Genomic DNA, 15,862 nt, shown 5'->3' on the forward strand with positions numbered 1-15,862 from the left:
TGCCCCGGGTTGCAGGGCCAAGACTCAGGCGAGCCCTTTGGCTCTGCTCCCCTCCGGCTGCTCCTTGGCGAGGCGCTGCCATGCCCAGCCCCACGGGTGGTTCCTAGGAGTGACTTTTGCCCCAGCGCTTTGGTCCTGGGGAGCGCTGCTGACCGAGCTTGGGGTGGCCCCAGCGGGTGCGGGGCTGGCATGTGAGGCTGATGGGGGCAATCGCCAGGGTGGGAGGCATTCCCGCTCCTCAGGCTCTGCTTGGCAATAGCTCCGTGCCACTGGGAAGCCCACTGCCACCAGCCTGTGATTTCCACGCCAGCAAAGCAGATATTAGCAAAACCACGAGAAGCACAGCGTCGCCCAGGCTCAGGCAGAGGGCGAGCCTTCCCCTGAGGGCCGGTAGGACGCCAGCCTTTGCAGAGGGCACCCCATTTAAATAATTATTGAAACAATGGGCGTATTTTGTCCAGTGCTTGCATGTCGCCATCCGCAGGCATGAATCACTCCAGGCTGGAGGGTGCAGCTCAGTGCCAGGCTTGTCCCCCTGCTAGCACCCAGCCGGCCACGGCCACGCTCCCCACTCCTCGCACTGGCGGCTGCCCCAGTGCCAGGCCATTTGAGACATTATCCTGAATAACCAGGATGTCGGGAAAATTGTGAAGCTATGCTCGGCCTGGGGCTCATCACCGCTCGGCTGGGCACCAGCTGTGCACTCAGGGCTGCCAGCGGCCCAGGAGCAGGGCAGAGTGGGCAGAGAGGCTCTCGCCAGCAGCAAGGGAGCCGAGGCGAGGAGCGAGTTCCCTGGCAGAGCTGCCTTCCCCGGTGCTTTGCCCCCGATTGCACCTTGTCACTAAAGCTGCCTCCAAACATGTCTATCAAGCTGCAGGGGTGACTACCACAGCTGGCACTCACGCGATTAGCATGCTCCTCGATCTAAAAATACGGTTAAAATTTTGCTCTTGAGATATATTGTAAAAATGTCAGTTTTAAGGGCTTTTTCACAATAGGGAAATGGTTCCTGGTGAGCTGTAATTCAGTTCCTGCTCCAAGGGGGACGGGGAGCAGCAGTGCCTGTGTGCGGTACTCACAGGTGAGCTGGAAGGAGAGGCGGGAGCTCAGCTGTGTTAAAGGCAGCGGCTTCGGCAGCAGCGCTGGACAGAAACCAACCACAGATAGTTATAAATCACTGTGCTTTACAGGCAAATTACTTCTCCTTAGATCAGAGGAAACAAAGTACCCAGGAGAGGAAGAAAATCTAACTTTTGGGAGGTTATCATGGTTTCATCCCAGAACATCTGCCAGCCCCGGTGTCAGCACGAGGGAACAAACACGTGGCACGAATCCGGGAGTATAAAAGGTGTCACTGCAAGAAGGAGTAGGAGGAAAATAAAGCAAGTTGACAGCTCACATCCTGTGCCATAATCCTAGAAATTGTTAATATTTACAAAATTAACAATATAACCATTGACAATCTCACTCCTCCTGGTTGTCATGAGGATATGAACAATTACCACGCGCTCCAAACTGGAAATATTACCCGTCTCTGGAGCTCCTGCTGCTCAGCACATGTGGGGATGGCACAGACTTGCCCTCCCAGCTTTCATACCAGCACCAAGCCATGAGCCAGCACGGAGCACCCAAGCATTGCTGGGGCTGGAAATGCCTCCTGACCTCACTCCGCTCCCTGGGAGGGAGCAGGGGGTCTGGCAGAGCAGGAGGAAGGTTCCTCCCTCTCCCCAGCTCCTCCAGGAGCCCAGCACCCAGCCCTGCGCACTGCAGCATGGTGAGGAAAGCCCGGAGGAGGAGGACGGGGAGGATACGCGGTGCTGGAGGGAGGAGAGGCAGGGCCACGCTGGCTTAGATCGTACCTCCGAACAAGCTGCCATTTCAGGAGAAATGCCCATGCTGCTGGTGTGATTTGCCAGCTGTAAGGCTGGCAGCTAATTGATGAACAGATGCTAGTGTCATTTCTTTAATAGGAAAGACCTGGCTAAAACCAATATAGAGATGCTTGAATACCAGTGACTCCATGGAAAACATATTTCCAGACTAACAATCATAAAAAGGTGAAACTTTAGAATCAGTATTGTTGCCCACATCTTTTTTAAATAAGAAAGAATAACAGCAGTGCCCAAGTTCACAGAGCTGAGATTTTTTTGGTTGTGGTTTTTTTTTTTTTAAACTGTTATCTGTCCGTCAGGAGGACTGCAGGAGGCAATAAAGCATTAACAGACACTGTAAGTATAAGAAAACAACGGATGGCGCCTGCACATGCAGGACTTTTGGCTTCATTTTGCTCTATCTTTAGCAAGGAGCATTAATTCCCCAAGCCGCTCTTTGCACAGGCACAGCATATCAGTCTTATGGTAATTTTAAAAAGTTTTCTTTGTCAGTGTGCATTGTATGCAAAAAAAATCACCAAATCCTTTCCAGTTCACCGTATGCAAAATCAAAACAGAGAATTACCTGCATCGTTGTTTTCAAAGAGCTCCCAGGTGCTGGAAAGCTATAAAAAGCAAATTTCCTTCTCACAGGAATAATTTTCTCCCCTTGAAGTGGCATATTGTTGGCTGTATGAGAGGTTGGCCCAAAGAGGCAACCTGAACGAGTGACCGTGAATGAATGGATGGCAAAAAAGTCCTTTTCAAGGCACCTTGAGATCAGGGATCTCATTGTCAAGCAGGCCAGTGAAACAATATTGACCAGAGGAGCAAAGAGCTGCCTTTACAGAGCTCCGTGCTCCAGGTGGCACAACACGATCGCTCACCTCGGGGCAGCACCCAAGGGCTCACTGGAAGGGGCCTCAGTTTGATGGATCCTCTGGAGAAATGACCATGGGGACCATAAGAGGGACCATCTCGAGCTGTGATGGTCATTAATTGGTTCACCGCAGTAGGACACAGCAGTTCCTTTCCTTGAAGTACAGTGGGGAAATAAATATGACCCAGTAAAATGAAACAAGTTAGTTTTAAATATTAAAAAAGCAATGACTCTAGAGAACAGACACATAAAATCATCAAACTCACATTAAAACTGTTGTGTAGCTTGCGCTAAGAAGCTGGTACCTTTTTAAAAACACTAAAACATTAGCATGTTATGTCCCAGATGGTTTGCTTTTCTTCCCCATGTCTTTTATTCCACCCCGAGCCTCTGAAGAGCACTCCTTTTCCCCCCATTTTGTTTTCTGTTTGTAAAGCTTTATACATTTCAGTTTTTCGTCGTCTTCTCAGATCATTATCTTATTTTTTCATCTTTCTTTTCAAGAAACTTCTTTTTTCCCCATCTGCCACCATCTTCAGTATAATACTTCTCCCTTTAGGATTTCTTTTATCCTTCTCATCTTTACGCCTTTCACTTATTCTTCCCCAGACCCTTCATTCTTGCTTTTGCTTGTCAAAACCGTGTTTCTTGCTCCTTCATGGGGGAAGAAGTGGGAAGGTTGGGTGGATTTTTTTGCTATGAACACCCAGGAATGCTCCAATCAATACTTCAAAACCTTGCAGAGGAGAGCTTGCACAAGTCTTTCAACACTTTCAAAATTTGCAACAGCAGTTAATGGAAGTCTGACTAATGCTTGAAAATCAGCAGCTTATTTTAAAGTGGTGCTGTAGCTTCCCACTAATAACATTATCAGGCCTTCCCCAACAAGCTTTTATTTTTACATTAGAGACTCTACTTCATGCTTTGAGACCCTTGTAGCCCCATAGCAACTTCTCTCTTTCTAAACCCCAAGACGCAGAGCAAGTGACAGACGCAGTCTCAGACACCACCCGGATGCCTTTAGCTCTGGCTGGATTTCTGTTCAAATCAAAGGAGAGCCATATTGCTACCTGGCTCACAGAAAACCATGTCCAGGTGTACCCAGGGAGATTTCAGAAGAGCAGTGAATCCAGTTTAGCTGGAAGCGAGCGTATGTAAAACACCTTCAAGCCTGAAAGTAGGGGTCTAGCCATGGCTGCCCTGTGGGCATTGCCACCCCCGAGGGCTGGGGTAGCGTTCAGTGCCAGGGAAGGATACTTGGGGAAGGATCTAGAGCCTCTTCACCCCTTCCCGATAGGTGTGCTCTTGCTATTTATTTTGTTCCACAAGGAATTTGCAATAGTAGTTTGGGGATCTTCTGACATTTCACTGACATTTCTTCAGGGCTTTTTGTAGCACCATAATTATTGTCATGAGGTATCCTCACATGTTAATGCCTACACTAGATTTAATTGTGTGCATTCCAGCTGGGGGCCAGTTTTTGCTGTGAATTCTTAATATGCACCCAACCTAGCGCCTCCATGGGCCTGTTTCAGTTGGACCTGTTCCCCTAGACAGATCACTTAAGAGATCTGGAAAATCCTCTGCAGAGCTTGCAACAGATAGAATTGACTGTTCCTGACAAGTCTACCATTTTTACTGTTTTTCATCTGCCTATCAAGACTGCCTCATTCTTCTAAAGTACCAAAGACCACTTAAAATGTGTCTAAAGCTTGATGCCAACTTCTTAGCCCTGCTTGTCAATTCAAAAAATCTGTTGCAAAATATATGTCAATACATTTATTTCCAGACTAAGGCAACCGTGTATTACTTAAATGCTGGGGTAATCCTAAATGCGATCGAGAGGCTGGTGCTGATAACAGAGTCTTCAGATACAAAACGGCTTTTGTAGAAAGTATCATTTCTAGCATAAGATATTTTAAACCTTTTCTTCTCTCATTGAGCACAACAGGCCTGTTTTGGCAGTCTGGGCATGTTTCCTGGCTTGCTGTCCGGATGGCAGCTGAAACTCAGCAATGGGTTGCTCAGTTACGAAATTGATGAAATCGGAAATCAAGGGCAGGAAGGTCCTGACACGTGATCTAGCTATGAATATCTGTTCTTGCTCTTTGAGTTTCCTGGTTAGCTTTTGCTCTGCTAAGACTAAAATTGTTTGGAAATCACTGTCTGTAGATTTTAGGTGTTTCTTCCCCACTGGTAAGACCTGAAGATATTTGAGATGGTAAACAATTTGTGGCTTCTGAGCTTGGTTGTGGTGCCAGCTTTGTACAGATAAATTTAGAACCTGTGGCATTTTCAAAAGCCATTTGGAACAGCTCTTCAATACAAGCACTTTCAGCAGAGATTAAATACATTGTTTGGGTTTTCTGCCTAAAAAAAAAAAAATCACTTAAAAAATTGGCAGAAATACCATTTTCTTCAAATGAGAAAGTTCTCTTTCCCCTAGTTGAGGCTGGCAACTGGCAGCTCTTTACAAAGACAATTTTTTGTTTAAATTTCCTCTCTCCCTCCCCCTACTCCTTGATTTCAAAATAACCATCAAGGCAAAAAAGCAGGACATAGCAATGTAAAAAAGAAATAGAAACTGATTAAAATTTTTCACTCCTTGAACAGAATGCTTTACATTTTAACTAACTTGTATCAGATAAAATGCTATCGCATTCCTACACAAGAAATTAACACATTGCAGGAAACTGGACACATATGTTCCTCAAGGAATTCACTACTCAGAAGTCCTACTGAAGAAATTGAAACACAATACAAATAAAGACCTTTATTAAAATCACTTGGAATATTATATGAAATTTAATATCGTATAATATAGGTGCAAAACCCCTGATATTAACAAGACGTGATACATGTGAAGTGAGGACATTAATATACATATAAATAGAAAAGCTAAAATGTGTTTGACAGTGATATATTGAATGGCTACATAAATGTGACCATAATTAGGAGAATATGTAATTTTGTGTTCCTTAAGCAGTATCTTCTAAAGCAGTATACATAGTAAATTGCTTTTACCTCTAGTGTCTGCTTTCTTATGAGTAACAGGAGATGCACAGGAATATTATAGGCACATGCAAAAGCAATGTAAAAGATATAAAAACAGAGGCAGAAGCCAGGGACTTATTTGTTCTTGGCTGCCAGAGGCTTACGGCTGATCTTCTTTGACTTGTCATTGTTCTTCTTTGGAGGTTCAGGATTCGCCTGCATGTGTCTGCCATAAAGACTGTAAAAAAATAAGACAAAAAATATTTGTGATACAACCATTAAACACAGGCTTTTACTCTGCAGCATGTTAAACAATGCATCCAGTTACTAGAAATAAAAAAAGGAAGGTCATTATATTTGTTTTGCCTCAACACACTGAATTTTCTATTAGATCATGCTGCAGTCCATAATACTAGGTTTTTTGTGACTTACGAGGAGAGTAACATCAGGAAGAGCAGGCCTTTGGAGCAGTGAAGGAGCAATCAGTTTCGCCTTCAGAAACTAGCAACCTTTGCTCTTGCAGTTATGGGATTAAGGCTCGGAAGGCTGCAAGGATGTGTATTCAAGTCGACAATGACAAAAATTGGGTTGAACTGGAGAGATAGAGTGCCCACTTAGAGCAAAGTGAGCATCATCCCTAACCAGGAAACCCAAGGGCTTGATAATGTGACAGAGAGCAATGGTGTCACAGCCGCCTTTGCTGCTCACACATGATTGATAGCACTGGGACAGCTACCAACACATCAATGCCACATTAGTAAGTACCACTGATTAAATGTTGACAAAGTATCCTACAATTAAGATGGCTAGCATTCACAGCGAAGCTAAATAGACTACATGGCTGAGAGGATCTTGCTAAATATCACATAGTAATTAATAGATAATTTATGAGTAATCCTGATTAAACTAAATTAAAAACCTACCCAAAATAAACACAGCTCAAACTTAACTTCCCTTATTGACATAAAGTGCTTTTTGAAGACATACTTTGCGGGGGTGTCAGTGTATCTAGAAGGGAACAGAGACGAGCTTTGTTTCTGCTCATTCAGCTGTATAAACACTGGCAATGTTGACACCAATACTGAAATCCCTCTGAAAGGTGTCCCCCTGCTAATACTTCAGCCCAATGCTGGTGAGTGTCCACCCCAATCCCATACTAGGCTGTTGCCAGTCAAGTTGGACACTCACTTCTACCACTTGATAGGAATTCTGCTACTGAAGAAGACAACGGCACCAGTTCCCACAACAGCCTTCCTTGTGTTGCTGCACCTCCACCTTTTGGTGGACTTTGTCAAGAAACAGGACAGATCCAGGGGCTTGGGGTTGAGAAACTCTGAGTCTTCCCAGAATTGCCTTTTGATGTGTCAAAATCTGGACAGGTAGCTGTCAGCACAGTCGCCACAGAACCCGGGTCCTGCATTTTCACGTCTGAGGCACGCAGGAGGTCCCAGCTGTCGCAGGCGAGCTGCCCTGGTCCATCACACACATCCTCACATGCACTCTTCCCCGCTGCAGTCCGTGTATGTAGCTTGCATATCTGTCCAGCCCTTGCTGCAAACAAGGACCAGGTACAGATCCTTTTGCTACTTTTGCTTAGTCATGTCGAGACAGACTTAGTTACTCAGGATATGTTGTTGCTTATCCAGAAAGCATGACCTGATACACAGTTCTGCAGTGGGTATCACCCTGAGTGGGTATCTTGGAGATAAAGTGACTCTTTATTTACAGTGACCTCTTTTGCTTTGCAGGCTGAAACCAATTTCAGCAGAGGACTGGCCCTCCTTCTTCTACAGGGCCTGGTGGACTATGCAGTCAACCATATGCAAAAGACATTGAACAAGGATCCAAACAGATAGAAATACTCTTGAATTAACGTGCTATAAGGCATGGCCATTTATGTCAGATACAGAGAGATTTTAACTAAGACACACATTGCTCTCTACAGCCTCCTGAGGAGGGGAAGTGGAGAGGGAGGTGCTGAATTCTTCTCCCCGGTAGCCAGTGATGGAACACATGGGAATGGTTCAAAGCTGTGCCAGGGGAGGTTTAGACTGGACATTAGGAAGCATTTCTTTACTGAGAGGGTGGTCAAACACTGGAACAGGCTTCCTAGAGAGGTGGTCGAGGCCCCAAGCCTGTCACTATTTAAGAGGCATTTGGAGAATGCCCTTAATAACATGCTTTAACTTTTGGTCAGCCCTGAATTGGTCAGGCAGTTGGACTAGATAATAATTGTAGGTCCCTTCCAGCTGAAATATTCTAGTCTAGTCTAGTCTAATTCTATTCCATTCCATTCCATTCTATTCTATTCTATTCTATTCTATTCTATTCTATTCTATTCTATTCTCAGGATATTAAAAGCTACCACCTGCTCTGAGCTTTATTTTGCTGTACTGGAAGCTACTTCAACCCTGGGGTTCCTGGACTGCAGAATGGGATTAGAGCTTCTTGTAGGGTGGGGTGGAGAGGCAGCGCTTGCTTTCACATCCTCAGCAGCTGCAGTTTTACATCATGCTGCTAAAAGGGCTGCTGTCAAGGTGCACTGTACCCAAAACAACCTTGCTCAAGGAAAATACAACTGTAAACTATGACAGTATTTCACCTTACTGAAATTTTATGTGTGCCATCACCTACTGTCAACAAGGGATCAGATGCCATTTCCTGATGAACGCAGAGAGCCCTGACCCTCTGTGATAACTGCATGCTTACTATTAGCTACAATACACATATTTTTCTTTTCATAAGACATACAGCCCCAACAACACAAGGCTATATTTTATCGAAGTACACAGTACGTATACTAATCAAATATCCATCCTAAATAACTGTCCTGTTTTGGAAGGCGTTAAGTGAGTTGAAGGAGGGAAGATATGGAAGGAGATGTTTCGGTGTCAGGAAATACTATCATTGTGGAAGAGCACAGAAGTGTCTTTCAAGGAGGTTCTTCCATCAGAAACGAATCCAAGGTAGAAAAAGTCAGGGAACAAGCAGCATCTTGTTCTCAATGATATACAGCGCAGCATTTGAACCACTGTCAGCAATAATTTTGTAACTCTGAGAAGTTAGCAACAGAGAAGTGGAAATGCATGCTCAAATCTGTGAACACCAATAGTTAGTTAAAATTAACATTCAGGTTGTTTTTTGGCTCTAGAGAAATAATGCTACGTTGGAGTAGAATGTGAGGTTTTTTCATATAATGAGAAAGTCCCCATTTGGGACTTCAAGCACTGAATTAACAGAGAATCCACTGACCCACTGTACCGGAGCACAAAAAACTTTGCGGATGGGAACAGAAGTCCCCTCTCACTGTGCTGTCCCACTCCTGCTGCCCCACAGCTCCTTTGCCCTGTTAGTGCCCGCCCAGAAAGGACTACAACAGCTTTAGTGGTTTTCAGGTGTTACATACTCTTTTTTTGCTCAGGTTGGTTTAGGGTCCACTTTTTTACTTTGGAAACTTTATATGTATTTCCCTCTGAGATGACACTTTTGGCATTCATTCTGCCTCTCATTTCCTGCTTTCTCAGTGCAAATGTTCAAGTTTGTGGACTGGCAGAGCTCGGATTAGTGAACTTTTTCTGAAGTAAAAGGGTGCGGTGGAAATTCTACTGACTACACGGATGCTTTTGAAGTGCAGAAACTGAATATTGACAATTTTGAATGAACTTCAGAGTTCTGGTAAAGTCTACTTGGGTAACGCCTTATGACTGCGAAATGAAGTCCAGCGGCCACTGCATGTGTTAAGCAGTAGAAGTCCCAATTGACCTGTAAGTATTTTTGGTAGCAGTTTTTCTTTGATATTTGCTCCTTATGATATTCAGTGCTATTGGTGCTCCAGCAATTCCCTCCGCCCCATGCAAATACTGTGTTAGTAGTAGTAGATGTGCATGAGTTGCAGACATCTGCAGCACTTTTACATTCTTTTTACTTATTCTCATGTCCAACCACTTCTATCGGCACGTGCACCGAAGTCTCATCCAGGAAAATAATTATTGGGTTTGAAATAAGCAAATCAAATATATCTACTTAGGTTTCTCTGGCAAAATTTCAAGGAAGTTTCAGCTGCACATTGCTATCTCAACTGAAGATAAGTGCTTTACAATCTATCATCACAGTAGTCTGCTACACAAAGAGCAAGGATCAGACGTATTTAGATTATACAAGCCTTCACAGACAGGGACTCTCTCTTGTGTTTGCACACATCAAATACGAGGAGACATATGGTGTCACAACAACATTTAAATACAATAATGACTGTGATAATGCCTCTGGGACAGAATTTGCCTTCTGTTACACTAGGGAAAAGAGAATTCACGATTTTCAATGAACTTCTGGTACAACAACAGACACCACTTTCATAGCTCCCAAGGAAAAAAAAAAACAGAAAAAAAAAAAAGAAAAGAAAAAAACTAGTGGAGCTGATCCACACAGAGAAGCAACTATCTGAATTACACGAGAACCTATAACCCCTTGGCTGTAATAGATGTGGAGTTTACATACACAGTCCTTAATGATTTCAATACCTACTGGAAGGATACAGCCACAGAAACCATAGCTTGCACGTCACCGTCTGTCAGCCAAGGCGTAGTAACTAATTGTGTACATGCTCTTGCTCTGGCATCACTGCAAAGTCAAACGTGTTAGGCAGAGACACTCGCACACTGTCCTCGGCAGCGGAGGTCAGCTTAAGACATGCACACAGTTACACAGCTCAGCTGATGGATGGTAATGTACTAGATGGCGGCACCTTGACATATCTGTTTGTATGACTAGACCCTTAGTGAAGGCAGATGGTCTCCATAAACAGACAAAGGAATATTGAGGCAGACCATGGCTACTGTTTCAAGGCAGATTGGTGAGACAAGTCCTGATAATACATTCATGGCAGCACCTTCACACTCGATATTTTGGAATGTCACCTGTTCATGGGGCTGGTATAGCTCTGAGCAGGACACTACACACAGCTCACAGACCAAAACCTCAGCTGAAGAATAAAATCTGGAGTGCAAATAAATATTTGAGATGTTTGTGGTTTGCCGCAACAGTCAGAAGCTAGTTATTATAACCACAGTTCACAAATTGCTGAACCTTTGTAGACTTAGCAGCTACAGTATTGCATGCAGCCTTCTCATTATGTTAAAGTGAAAGGGGAGATTAAATGCAAGACTGAAAATGCAGAAAGACCTCAGATAGAAATTTCCAGTTGCTTTCTTTCCTTATATATATTTTTCAAAGCAAATATCTCTCATGAACATAAATGTTTCTTTGTATGCAAAATAAACATAAATAAAATCTCCCTGCATTCTCTATCTGCCCCACTGGAAGTAACAAATGAGAGCACTATGGCTGCTGCAGCAAAACTAACAATATCAAGTGAGAAAGATGCTCATTAAACTTCATCATTCTGTCTACTTTAATGATGCTTTTACTTAATAAAAATTCCCCGAGCAGTTGCAAGGATATTAGGCAAGGTCTTTGGTTATGTATCAGGGGTCTAAGCTGTCACTAGCAAGCATGCAGTTCAGGAGGGGCATTCCCAAGAGGAAAGAGCGAATACAGCTTTCTTGTAATAAATTCAGAGGGAATCAATAACCACAGCCTGCCACATTACTCAAGCATTTAGGAAAGCAGGTGATCCTTCTGGATTAAACTACAAATTGCTAAATGTTGCAATTTACAGCATAAGATCAGGCATGGAGACTTGTAACTTGAAAGCATACAGTCTTGCTACTAAAATACATGAATTTAAAAAAGAACCATAGTTAAAATTCATAAAGTTCAAAAAAGCCACTTTCAAAAACCACCTTCAGCTCAATTGCCTCGATTTTTTTCTCTCTTATACAACAAAACACTCGCTAACTGAAGGCTACATGCTCTCAGAGATGAAGAGAGTGAACTTGTGTAAGCTAGTGAACTAGTGAAAGTGCTTGATGCACACACTGGTTTTCTTGAGTTTAAGCATTTTGAAAGAGGATTTCAAGAATGAGCCGTAAGAAATACATTGCTCTCACTTTATGTCTGTAACAGACTTACAGGGTGAGTATGCAGAATGAAAAGGACATGCACAGTTAAATATGATCCTGGAGAGATGCTACCTCCAGGTATGTACTGTAATCTGAGAAACAAAGGTGAAACATCCCAGCGCTGCTCGCTTTTCCAAAAGCTCGAGCTCAGGTTCAGGTGGGTATTTAATGCTCAGACGCAGCTTCAAATGTGAGTATTTACAGTGACCTCAACAGGACGGTCCCCAGCCCCAGCTGCTGAAGCAGGAGAGGGGAAAGGCTGAATCAGTGGTGATATCACTAGCGACGCAAAGCTGAAAGAAGTGCTTGCAAGACTGATACGTGTTGGCTAGCCTGTATTAGTTAAAATTCTCCAGCACTTACTGCAAGATGCTTTTGTCCTGGCAGTAGCTTATTGCTGCTTCGGGTATCCCCTCTGAGCGACTGAGACTGGCCTTTTCTCCCGTGGGAGCTGCTAACATGTCACCTCCTCAAACCACATCTTCTCCCAGGAAGGGGTCAGATACTGGGGTTTAATTTGCCAGTAATGTACCAGTGAGGGAAAATAGTGGGGGTTAAAATTACTTTGCAATTATCATATTATTTTGGTAGTTTACCAATAATTTATTTTTATTCTCGGTGACATAAGTAAGATGATTTAAATTAAGAGGGACATTGCATGGGTAAGTGAAATGAATATCTGGTTTCCTTGCACACTCAGACGGCAAGCTGAAGTTTTAGGATTCTTAATAAGGAAGAACAGACAAGAGTGACTCATTTTATTCAGCTAATTTTTTGCCCCTTGTTTGCGAGTGTTCTGAGAGCAGATGGCAGCAGTGTCAGAGATGTTCATCATCTGAAGCTCTCTGCAAGTTTCTTCAAAAAACTCAGCTTTGGCCTGTCATCTGTCTGTGTACCAGCTCACTCCTCATGCTCCGAAACGGAGGCAGCGCTGACTGGTTGAAGGGGGTAGGCGCTGGCAGTGCTGCATGACTGCTACGCTGCAAGAGCCTCTGGGCTACTAAACCTACAGCTCTTAATGTGTGTAAAACTGCTCCAGTATTTTTAGGTCTGTAACTGTTTGTCTTCTTCTATTGCCCACTCACACTCTGGTATGCCTAATACTTCAGACTACCCCAAATCTTCACACCCCAGAGCACAGCCCCAACAGTCCGAAGTGTAACAACCTGTGATATTTTTCCATTCCCTCCACCGCCCCCGATAATCTTCATGACTCAAAGTTCCTGCAGAATTTGCCCTGGCATCACCCTCCCTAATCCCCCCAAGTCCTGCACTTCACCTTTCAAAGAGACTTTCTACATCACCAGAAATCCCTAATCCCCTCAAGTGCTTTCTGGGGTCTCAATGCCCAGAGGCACTCCACAGGGGAACTGATCACCTCTTCCCATCTTGATTTAGCTCTTTTTTGTAGCTAGTTTCATTTTTTGGAGCCCGAATTAGATAAGAAGGAGAGGATTCAGTACAGGTGGAGAGCTAGGTATCCAAGCCCATGTTGCAGTCAGTGGAGATCTGGCTACTTAAGCCAGTGGAGTAGAGAGCTTTTTGGGTGACCAAATACAAGTGTCTGCTGTGAGATGCTTAGTTGCTATACTCTGTTACAGATTTTCACCAACTACGGTGGACAGTGGGCAGCTAGCTGACACATAGACACACGTTTAGATATTTTAAAATGCTAGATAAGTCCACCCAAAGCAACCACTCCCTCTCTGTTCCCACTTTGCATGCTCTCACAAGCTGTTAGCTACCTTACATTATAGACTCTGCTGAGTCATGCAGTCCAATGTTGACTTACTGCGAATGCCTGCCTAAAAACACTCCAAATCTCAATAAGCAAAAAAAAGTATTCTGCCAGAACTGTCCTGGAGCTCACTGTCTCAGAACGTGCATCCTCCAAAATACACCCCCCCCATCCTATGTGCCTCCTACTGGCCACTTCATCATTCAATTCCCCACAGGGCTCCCTTCTGCCGGATCCCTCAACACCAGTCTCTCCCCTTTACACTTGCTGTGCCATATATCTGAAGAAGAGAAAGACTCAGCCTCTATGTGCCATGTTTCCCACCCTCTTTCCCTACAGGTTACCATCAGAGATGGACCCTGACCAGATGGACCTCTGGCCTGAGCTCAGGAGCTCCCTGTGGTGCTCCTTACAATAGCATCAGTCCTGCCATGACGACTCAGCAGCCCAAACACAGCAGTTGTAAAGGGAATACAGTCCAGTCGGACATATAAGGAGACACCTCAGGGGAGATGTGTCTGTGTGGGGAGATTTGAGCTAAGGTAGCTATGATTTACAAACACCTGCTCTCCTATATGGCTGGCAATTCCTGGATAATTTTAATTCTGCCAGACATGTCTGCTCTTAAACTGGTTAATTTTATCCCTGTTTCTTTGAACTCACTATCTTGCATGTTAAGAAGAACTAATTTTTTTTTTCCAGAAAGGAATTCCACATAGGTGTTAGGCATTTCTTTAATTAATATACAGTAATAAAAGAAAGCCCTCTCCTTATATTCTTTGAGGCTAGCAGCCTTTTGAAGCAAGTACTTTAAATGAGAGGCTAGGGGAGCACAGCTGGAAGCTCATAGAAACTTAGCAAAAAGAAGAATTCTTTTTTAAAGGAAAACATACAGGCCAAGATTTGCAAAACTGGCTAATGACTTTGCATACCCAACTTGAAAGATGTTACAAGAAATGTGGCTTTTGGCAGAGAGGGTTTTGAAAGCACATGGAACACCAGCATCTGCTTTCTGAAAGTCAGACCTACCTAACACACAGGGAGCCCAGCACTGAAAATCTCAGCCATGATACAAAGCCAGAGAGACACACAAGGGGGACCTCCATGGAACTGTCACAAGGATGGAAAGGAGAGGACATGCTTATGCTTATTTCTTACAAAACAGAGACAAACACGAATTAAGATGTCATCTAGAGAATCTATTATGCTGATAAAACAACCCCCAGCTAGCCCAGTATAATAAGTCGGCAGCCTGAGAGGACCACGGAGAGAACGATTAAAAGACGAGTAGATGAGGCGCTTAGGGACATGGTTTAGTGGGCATGGTAGTGTCGGGTTGACGGTTGGACTCGATGATCTTAGAGGTCTTTTCCAACCTCAATGATTCTATGATTCTATGATTCTATGATTTGTTTCTGCACCTGGATAGAGTCCTATCAGACAATCTCAATTATGAAGAATTTCTCACTGGGACTCACATCTTCAAGAGCATCCGGGAGGGCTGATCTCCCTTCTCATGCTCCATTTTGAATGAACCGGTGAGTGGTTCAGCCTACATGTGCAGACCAGTCCCTGGATCCAACAGAGGAGTAGAGAAACTTCATAGGTCAGAACCTGAAGTCCTCACGGCTGAGAATCCCCACAGATTGCAGTGGAATATTTTTCCCCTTGTTTTCTTTTCACAGATCAAATGGTGCTTTCCCACTTATGTATGACCAGAAAAAACAATATAGTGCCAGATACGGGCATCAGCTGCAAACCCTGAGGGCTGAGGTATCCACTAGAACAAATGACATCCTCCATCAAAAGGAATTAAGAGATGCAGAATCTGCATGAGCCGGCTCAGTTTCTTTGGCAGAAGCCAGCACAGGTGGCTGCAGAGAAAAATGCACCAGCAAGAAGGAAAAAGACTATTCAAGTGAGAAAGAAGTGTGTTCTGTTTACTGAAGTCATCTGTATCATCACAACCCTTGTATTTATGTAGTTGTAATTCCATGAGCATGCAGTTGATAAATCAACAGTTTGCTCCATTTCACCAAACCATGTTGTTGGGACCATATTCAGGGCCACCCGCCTGCTCTCAAACTAACCCCGGACGGGCAGCGAACATGGTGCAGAAAACATACTGGCATGCAGCACAGACACCTTCCCGGAGCCAGCCGAACAGAGTCTTCTTCACTCGTGTTATTTTAATGTTGTTGTCCACATGGAGTCCTTTGGGCTTAAGTAAGCCAGTGCTCATTTTCCTTTTTGAATGCTACACTAAGGGGCTTGCTGCTCAGATAAATCCCCTTACATAATCTTTATTATTGATTTACTATATGCATTTTGCTGTGCACCTAATTAACATTAAAAAAAA

At 43.9% G+C, this 15,862-nt stretch overlaps 1 protein-coding gene across 1 annotated transcript in view; it reads right to left on the reverse strand.

Moving 5' to 3' along the window:
- Window positions 1–5,506: 5,506 nt before the first annotated feature.
- The window catches only part of RSU1 (Ras suppressor protein 1), a 102,808-nt gene continuing 92,452 nt past the window's right edge, over window positions 5,507–15,862 (reverse strand). Inside the window, exon 7 of the mRNA XM_019471114.1 lies at window positions 5,507–5,983. Within this exon, the coding sequence (XP_019326659.1) occupies window positions 5,881–5,983 (103 nt within the window). The 3' untranslated portion in view covers window positions 5,507–5,880. The remainder of the gene's footprint in view (window positions 5,984–15,862) is intronic.

This window comes from Aptenodytes forsteri, unplaced genomic scaffold, assembly GCF_000699145.1.
Source record: "Aptenodytes forsteri isolate BGI_AS27 unplaced genomic scaffold, ASM69914v1 Scaffold172, whole genome shotgun sequence".
In the NCBI taxonomy this organism is placed as follows: domain Eukaryota; kingdom Metazoa; phylum Chordata; class Aves; order Sphenisciformes; family Spheniscidae; genus Aptenodytes; species Aptenodytes forsteri.